This window comes from Drosophila novamexicana, unplaced genomic scaffold (assembly GCF_003285875.2).
Source record: "Drosophila novamexicana strain 15010-1031.04,08,12 unplaced genomic scaffold, DnovRS2.1 tig00000870-arrow-arrow-pilon, whole genome shotgun sequence".
In the NCBI taxonomy this organism is placed as follows: domain Eukaryota; kingdom Metazoa; phylum Arthropoda; class Insecta; order Diptera; family Drosophilidae; genus Drosophila; species Drosophila novamexicana.
In genome coordinates this window covers 7,753-16,886 of record NW_020824830.1, presented here as the reverse complement: position 1 = coordinate 16,886, position 9,134 = coordinate 7,753, and the positions used below count along the sequence as shown (strand labels likewise).

The 9,134-nt window shown below is 39.8% G+C and overlaps 1 protein-coding gene across 1 annotated transcript; it reads left to right on the top strand.

Moving 5' to 3' along the window:
• Positions 1-6,504: 6,504 nt before the first annotated feature.
• On the top strand, positions 6,505-8,355 carry LOC115764742 (torso-like protein). Its single transcript, XM_030707958.1, has 2 exons — positions 6,505-6,771; positions 7,220-8,355. Exons 1-2 carry the CDS (start codon positions 6,520-6,522, stop codon positions 8,069-8,071), a joined length of 1,104 nt encoding a protein of 367 aa, XP_030563818.1. The 5' UTR covers positions 6,505-6,519; the 3' UTR covers positions 8,072-8,355.
• Positions 8,356-9,134: the final 779 nt, after the last annotated feature.

Sequence of the window (9,134 nt, the reverse complement as noted above, 5' to 3'; positions counted from 1 at the left end):
ACAGCTCAAACAATCATAAAAAAGCTCATATGCCACTTAAATATATGCAAAAGTAGATTGAATGCCATGCGTCTCAGGGTAACACCTGCAGCTGGATTTCGAAGCTACGTGGAACACTCTTACTTTAGGCCAACATAAAAGCGCCAAACACAAACAGAACAACATATTGGACAAGAAAAATGCGAGCACGTAATTCTTCTAGAATAAATAAAAACGAAACACACCAAAAAAAAAAGAAAAAAGAAAACAAAACAAAAATACGAAAAATCGATGAAAAACATTTAAATTTATAATCATAAAGCACATTTGGCGGCAGTCAGCACCCAATTAAGCCCAATTTGATTCCCAACCCAATTGAGCCGATGCTTATTTTGAGTACCACTAGCCTCCATCCAATCCACACAATAGTTAACATGGAGTTACCCACAAGAACTACATGAACAATTCTATGGTTTCAAGATGGTTGAACAATTTACGCATATACCACATACTATATAGTATGCACAATGCTTGTCTATCAATTTTACGTTCCGAGCGTTACAGCTGACGACAGGCAGACAGGCAGGCAGAGATGAAAGAGTGCAGCGAGAGCAGGCAATGTAAATCATAGATGTATTCCCAAAGACAAAGAAGAACCTACCCAAGAACAAGAACTAAACTACCTACTACCCACGACAAACGCAGCCGAGTGGCCAAATTAACTAAGTAGTAACTTATACCTAAAAAAAAACCTAGAAAGTGTATGTATTTGTATGTAACATATATTTTGCAGCCCTCAGTTGGCTGGGTGTACCACAACACCAATGCTCAAAAATCAAAATCTTATATTTTACGATAATTGCGTAATATGTGTGAATGTGAATGATGTTAGGAAAAGGTGGGCCTCTTCCGGCTAAAGATGTATAATTATCAATATTACTTATTATTATTTCTGTTTTTGTTTTGTTTTTGAATATTTGTTTTTTGTTTTTTTTTGTTTTCCTAGCAAATGCGAGTAGCGATTATATTAAGAATAATTTCACATGAAATTTAAGTAAAAATTTATTGTTGATATTACATAAATTAAAACCAAAACAAACAACTCGAGCGAATTAGAATTTTTCTCTAATTTCCTGAGTTGGCAAACAAATGGCAATGAAAGGATAATGATGTATTCATAAGGATAATACTGATACTTATGATCCCCAATGTCAATACAAAAAAAAAAATAAATAAATAAAAAGAAATTGACTATATTTGAGCTATTTGAGTGAATTGTTATTAAAATATAAATGGATTAAGATCAATATGTGCAAATAATTGAGACGTTAGTAAAAATCATTGAAAATTGAATGATGAAAATGACATTATATATACATAGTTTAAACATGGGATTAATAATAAATAAAAATCGAAACGAAAACGGAATGCAAAATTGAAAATTAATAAAAACAGAAAGCAAATAAATCAAGACCGAATTTTCAATACATACAATAAAAAATAAAATATACGCAAAATATCTGAAGGTACGTAAATGGCATATAAGTACATTGAGGCGAAAGAGAAACACATTGAATATGTACTTCAACCAGTTTTAGCACCGATTTATTCGGAAATGGCCAAATTAAGCAACAAGTACACCCGTTCTTTCTTAGAGGTTGACCTGCGGAATTCAGCGAAATGCACCGAAGATCGTGACAACTTAAATCCGGTCGTCGCTGGAGTTTCTAATTGAAACATTTTGAAAAAAAAAGTAGACAAAACTTCAAATATCGTCGACAGCTCTAAATTTGACCTAAATTTTGGTGCATATTTTTCAAGGTAATGCGAATTTGATACTTTCGTTTTTTTCTCGGATCTTGTTTTTTTCTTGGGCGGAGTGTGTTGACCGGCAACGCGACTGTCAAAAAGTTTTTAATTTCAGCAATTGCTCCACAATTCTACTGAAGTATTGCGCAAGTTTTAGTTAAATTGCAATCATTTCAATTTGCTATACGATAATTTGTTCGTCCCATGCGACACGGGCTACGGCCCAGGTCGCGCTTCCCAGTTCCCAGTTCCCAGTGCCCAGGTCTCGGGCCTTTTAGTATGCCAATGTGGAAGCGTCAGACGTGCTGGGAAATATTAATAAGCGGAAAAGCTGTGGGGGAGCTGGCACAAGCACCACAACATAGACAACAAAGACATTTAGACATTTGTGTCATGTGCTATTACCGTTGTTGCGCCCCACTGTGCGTGTGTGTGTGTGTGTGTGGTGGGCGTGACAGGGGCATGCAGGCGACCAGAACATCTGCCCGTCAGTCATTGAACTGCGTCTGCAGCACAGTGGGCAGAAATACCTGCAAAATAAACAATTTTCATTGAAATCTTCTAATGCAAATAAAAATCAAATTTTATTAATGGTTCTGCTTTGATCTTAGCTCAATAAAATGTCTTGATTTCAGTTTGTTCACAAAACAAATTTAGCTACTTTTGTTGTTTTTCTTTTTTGACTTTTTTACCCTGTGTTAGGGAATATCTTTTTATATGTTTGTGTTTTTGTTGTGAATATGAAAAATAAACAACAATCAAATTAAAAAAGCATCTCTATATAATAAAATAACAGTAGTTATTTTTAAGCAAAGTACAAAATTAAAAAAAATTTTGATTTTTTAAATAAATATTAGAAGAATAATGATTGCTTGCATTTGGTTACTTGAGTTTAGGATAGCAACTATTCAGGTTTGAATATGGAATTCTTATCTGAAAGAGAAAGTAATATTTAAAATTTTTGATATGAAATTATATATTTTATATATGAAACCTAGAGCGCGTAAAGATTAAGGACTTAGATTTGTAGTAAAATATATAAAAACTGTCAATTCATCGCATCTATCATTTTTCATTCGTTAACTCTCTCTTCGCTGGGATGTTTCCAGCAGCTGTGCATTTAGCTAAATTCAACCGATCGCAATCGATTGTGGACCACTGTGCGCTGGAGCGTCGCCGCTCAGCTTATTCTCTCAAGCGATCGAGTTTTGGTAGCTGGTCGCTGGGCTGGTGGCAGACCGGCAGCCAGTTTCAGTTTAGCTTCGAGTCTGCGCGGTTGAAGAAGTGTCCGTTGGCACGGCTCGTTTTCGAGGTGTACTCGTAAGTGCTTAGAGAACTGACAACGACGTCAGATTCCGGCTTTTTAAGTGCAATTGGAAGGCACGTGTATGTATGTGTGTGTGTGTGTGTGTGTGTGTGTGTGTTTGTGTCTGAGTGTGCTTCTGTTGTGTGTTTGTGTGGGCAGCCGGAATTTCAGTGTGCTATTGCTGAAACCTAAAAAAAAAAAAAGAAAACAGTGCGCGCAAATGTAACGGCAATAACTATCAAAATTAATTCTATTTAAAATTAATTGGTTTTTGTCTGTAAAGTCAGGCGCTGGCTTATCAAATTCCGCAAAAGGTCAATGGCGGCGCCTTTTAGCCATGCTTCATCTATATCTGTTGCGTCGCCTTCAGAATTATGTTCGCTGCCGGGTTTGACCTTTAACATCAGATGTATTTATGTACAGAATATATATATATATGTACATTTAATGATGCTTAACGTGCCTTGTGCATTGGCCCCTGGTGTCAGTTAGCCGCGCGATAAGGCAAACCAGTGGCAAACAAGTCGCAGTCGCCGTCGTCGGCCAATCGGTTTTTAGTACTAAGACTAAGTCTAAGCTCCTCTGAGTGCGTGTCAAAAAGCTTATCGAAATCCGTAAGTGTGTGTGTGTGTGTGTGTGTAGATGCTTCTGCTGCCTAATGTTGCCTCGTGAATTCTCGTGTGCAGTCAAAAAAAAAAATAATAAAATTTAAACGAAATGAACAGAATTAAGAAACTTTAAATGTGAGCTCAACTTATGCTAAACGCTGCTCAAGGAAAATGTATATATAAAAAAGTATTAACTGCAGACCTTATGCGTGCCCTTCGTGCGACCGAGTGCGTCACCCCCCTTCCGCCACCCTCGCAACCAGGCCACAAAAGAGCGCATAAAGAATCTCCAATTGGCTGACTGGCTGCCTGATGACTCCGTCCCGCCGATCTGGTTAGCTGTAGTCAAACTGTAGTCGGACGCAATCGTCAACAACGTGCGCGCGTATTGAATTTTTGATTTTGGATTCATTTGCACCGTCTCCATCTCCGTCTCCAACTCCGTCGGGTGTCCGCGTCTCTTGGCTTTCGGTTTCGGTTTGGTTTTTTGGTCATTTTGCACAAGGTTATGCGTATGCTGCATACCCAAAATAACATTATATCATAAATACACGAGAGCATGCCGCCAATGCGCATTGTCCGAGTGATGACTTTTAAGCTGTTCACAATTGTCAATGAGTGTCAGTTATCAATAAGGCGGCGACAAGTTGGCAGCTTATGTCAGCATTAGGGGTAGTCAGGCATAGTTGGATCGCCGCAATACGCATATCTGTGGGTTGTTGTTAGTTAGCACACACATGTCCACAGACCTTAGCAGTTTATTGCTGTATTTTTAATTTATTAGTCAGAAATTAGCAACAAATGTGTATCGTTAAAACCAGTTCAAGTTCTATTAGCATAAGGCATATTCGCAAAAATTCAGACTAAATTTGCTGTTAATTCATTTTTTGTAATGGAAATTTGCTGACCAAATGTCCAGAAAGCACTCAGAACTTTATTGTGATTAGCATTAGACATTAGCCATTAACCATTAGCCTGGCATTATGTGGAGTATCACGAGAGTAAATAGAGCATAAGCTATGCATATAGTAGAGCTTGTTCTTGCTTGGTTTACTTTTGTTGCAAAATCTGAATTCATGACAATAAATGAACAAAAGTAGGTATCATTAAAAGCAGCTCATGTCGTTCTTATGTATCACAATGACAAGCATACACAATGACAATACGATTAAATGTAATTAAATGGAACATTTATTTTTCTCGTCAGTTGAAATAATTATAGTTTTATCCATAGAGATGCCCTCGAGGGCAGGCTTAATTGACTTAGTATTAGTTTTGTTGCCATACTATTGCCAATGCATTGCTTGATCGGTGATGATCCGTGGTAAAATGTTTAATGTTCCATTAATACTACTCGATGGGTAACTCTTATGGAACATTTATTTTTTTTCTAAGTTGAAATAATTATAGTTTTAGCTATACAGATGCCCTTGAGGGCATGCTAAACATAGTATTAGTTTTGTTGCCATATTATTGCCAATGCATTGCTCGATCGGTGATGATCTGTGGTAAAATATTTGATAATCCATTAGAAACACTCGATGTGTAACTTTAATGGAACATTTATTTTGTTCGCCATTATAGTTTTATCCTTAGAGATGCCAACGAGGGCATGCCATATATAATATTATATTAATGCATTGTCGAACGATGATGATTCCATAAATACTACTCGATTGGTAACTCTTAGGCAACAAGTTCAGCAAATTTGTTGCGTTTGTTTACCGAACTGCTGATCGATTCAAGTAGTTCACACAAATGCGTCTGTCATTCAGGTGAGGTGCATGTTTAAGCGCCTTTCACAGTTTGCATGAGGCTGTGCCTAAGTTAGGGCATCGTCATGTGTCGACTTCGGCGACTTTGTTGTCGCCTACATTTTATGGTTCGCTGCCAAAGCTCAAATTTTGACCGTCACCATTGTCGGTCGTTTGGCAAATGTTGCGCTTCAGCGCACAGTCGAGCGGCGGCGGCAGGTGTGAGTCATTTGAACATGGCTAACACCCGACACCCGAGAGTGTTATGGCTAACCTTTTAATTTGACCGGTTCAACACGTCTGCTGCGGTCGTTTCAGTTATTGCTGCTGCTGCTGCTGCTGGCTGGCAGCTATTGATAACGACTGCAATTCTAAGCAGTATTTGACGAGTTTGCGCAACTAGTTGCAATGTGGTTGGCAGTTGTCGTTTCGCCTCGGCTTAGTTGTGCCAGTTTATTGATATTGCTGTTGTTGTTGCTTCTGTGGCTTCCTCGTCCCTGTCAAGAGATCAGCAAACAGACACACACACACACACAACCGGTTTAAAGTGGCGCGCCAAACTGTTATAAAAGTGTACGAGCCATACAAAAAACCATCTTGAGGAAATAATTTGCATACGAGAGACAACAACGACGACAACGACAAAAACACGATCTGTGCCTGATCCAATTTGGATGTGTCTATGTCTTTCGGTATTCGCTGGCTAATTGCAGTCGCTGTCAGTTAAGTGGCTCATCTCGTTGCAGGCCTCACCTTGCCGCGGTTCAAGTTCAGCTCTGCCACCGGTTCACGGTCAATTAGAGCTCGCACCTCAAAAGGTAGACCTGCCGCTGCCCCTGCCCTCCTCTCCGCTGCGACCAATGTCAGTCTGCATAAATTATCGCCAGCTCATATATACGTATTTTAGTAGAAAAACAAATAATAAATATAAACGATTAGGCTAGCTAGTATACGTATACGTAAGTAGTTAAGTTGCTTGAGAAAAATGCTTACCTGTGCCTCCCTCTGCCTTCCTCTTTATTTGCAGCCCCCCCGTTGCATGCCGAGCAACAACAGCTGAGCGATGAGCCCAAGCCCGAGCCCGAGCCTGAGCCTGAGCCCGCGGCAGGGCCTCTTCTGGCTGTGGCTGTTGACACTGGCGCTCCTGGTGCTGGCGGCCAGCGGCAGTCGCGAGTCCCAGCTGCGCATTGGCAAAGCCATCAACTTGTTTCTACGATACGGCTATCTGGGCATATCGATGCGCGTGATACCCTTCAACGACAGTGCCGAGAGCGAGCGTTGGATATTCAAGGAGCCAACGCGAAATATATATAAGGTACATTATCGAAAATACTTTCAATACCTGAGCCGAAGCATAATTACCTCAGACTCAGACTCATGCATTATTCATGTCTTTCGAATAATAATTCAATATTTTGCTTACCAATAGTTTGTTGGCTCGTCTTATAATTTAAAGACGTCACACCTCTTCGATCATTAAACGGTTTTTAAGATTAGAGAAGCCGAACAATAAAAAAAATGTATTTTCAATATTTAACGTATTCCAAGAAACTTAATTGCCGTGGCAAGAAAACGCAAGAAACAAACCAAAGTTGATTTAAATAAGCATTTTAATGGCAATTCATTGGCATTTCCGGAGTTGAAAATCGATTAACATTTTTAACATTGTGTTTGCATTTACTTTTAAGAATTCTTATTGATTTTACATAAATAATATATATATTTATTCATATGTATATCTATTTATCTCTGTGGCCTTCCAGAACATGAGTCAATTGTCGGAGAGCCATGAGGACACCACGCCCGGCATTTTCCATGGCGATTTCCATATGGAGTTTTGCGAGAATCGCCGCCAACTGTTTCAGGCGTATTTCCGTGACTTTACCATCGAACGTTTGGACAAGCCGTGGGAGGCTTTCACGGGCGGCTGGTTTGCGGATAATGCGGCCAAGAAGCTGGGCATTAACACCTCCTTCATACAGGGCGACTACTCCTATGTGCTGGTGCGCGTGGTGCGCTTCCGTGAGACGGGCAAACTGAATGCCGAGATCCCGATCGATCAGCCGCTGGAGGCGGAAGTGCGAGCACGTGTCCAGCAGCTGGAGGTTGGCAATATTACGTCGGCCATGCGATTTATGGAATCGTTTGGCACGCACTATGTCAACTCCTATACGACGGGTAATTCGCTGTACCAGGTGTTCGTGTACAGTCGCAAGAACTACAAAATGATCAAGGAGCGCATCAAGAGCAAGGGCCTAAACGGTCTCTCCAAGCTCGATCTGTACAACTATTTTGCGCCGTGGTTCGCCGAGCATCTGGGCCAAATACGCTCGGCCAGCGCCAATGCCACCGTGGAGCGCTGGGCCCGTCGCAAACTGCAATACGAGTACTACGTGGTCAAGTACGTGACCCTGCTCAAGTTGCATGGGAACAGCACGCTGCTCAGGTCGCTGGACAGTCTGCTGGGCAACGATGCGATCTTGCAGCTGGACCTTAAGGCACTTAATGTTGTGTTCAGGGATCATCCGCAGAAGGAGAGCTGGTTCCACGAAGTGCTCGACAACAACATGAAACTGTGGGAGCTCAACATGCCACTCAATCATCCGAGTCGATAGGCCGGATTGGGCATTGGACCGGACCAACAATAGGTTACTTTCAAGTTCCTAAATGCAAGTTGTGCAAACTGGCGCGCTTCCAGCTGCTATCCATAGGTAGCATATATATCTATATATATATATATATATATATATATATATATCTACATGTGGTAGTTGAGTAGTTGTAGTTAAGTTCTCTAGTGCGTAATTACTGTTCTGCCTGTGATAGCTTTTAGATAGTTTAAATAAACTTATGTAACTATGTATTTTGCATGTGAACTTTAGCATAGTTCCGAATAATAAATACTTGCATTTATGCAATAAACATTTGTAATATGAAAGACAGCCTATTCTTTTCATTAGCGGGGTATAAAACTAACTTATACAAAAATACGGCAATTTCTGAACAAAAAACACGACGGCACGTTTTAAAGGATGCGACTTTTCTTAAGATACATATATATATGTATATATATATAAATTGAAATACTGCGACGATGGAATCGCTCAAAATTAGCAAAATATTCTATTGAAGATTTTTATAAAATTACATACACTGCTCTCGATAATCGGCCTTTGCTTAGCTCATCTGCAGAGGGTATCATTATTTTATACAAATCTTATTTTTATAAACAAAAAATATGTTTTATAAATATGTCTCTTCAAAATGTGTATTCCGACCAGTGCATCTCAAAAACTCATTGATTAAGCAGTTTGAGTGCAACTGTTAAAGAATTTAGTTGCTGAAAACTCCGTTTCACAGTTTGAGTATTTTGTGCAATTCGAGTCGCATCAGTAGTTTGACGGCCATTGTTTCGCTGCAGCGTAAAGCATTCCCAATTCTTTTAATTAGAAGCAAGGGAACAGTTACAAGAATAGTTTGTTTTCAAACCAAGCACAGTGGTCATCAAGCTATGCAGCTGGTGTGTGACTTTGCTAGTCGAGTCACGGTTTTAATTTTCATACCAAAAACTGGGACATAGCGACATAGCTCCGCCGAGTTCGTTTTGCCGCTTTTTTCTGGTGAAATTATGACGCTTGAAAACGACATAACTCCGCCGTTGATCATGGTGAGATTAAG

Bases quoted from the DNA above. Each gene is read 5' to 3' on its own strand.
- LOC115764742 (XM_030707958.1), top strand. From the start codon at position 6,520: ATGAGCCCAAGCCCGAGCCCGAGCCTGAGCCTGAGCCCGCGGCAGGGC. The intron at 6,772-7,219 runs GTACATTATCGA...GTGGCCTTCCAG, and splicing joins CAACGCGAAATATATATAAG to AACATGAGTCAATTGTCGGA.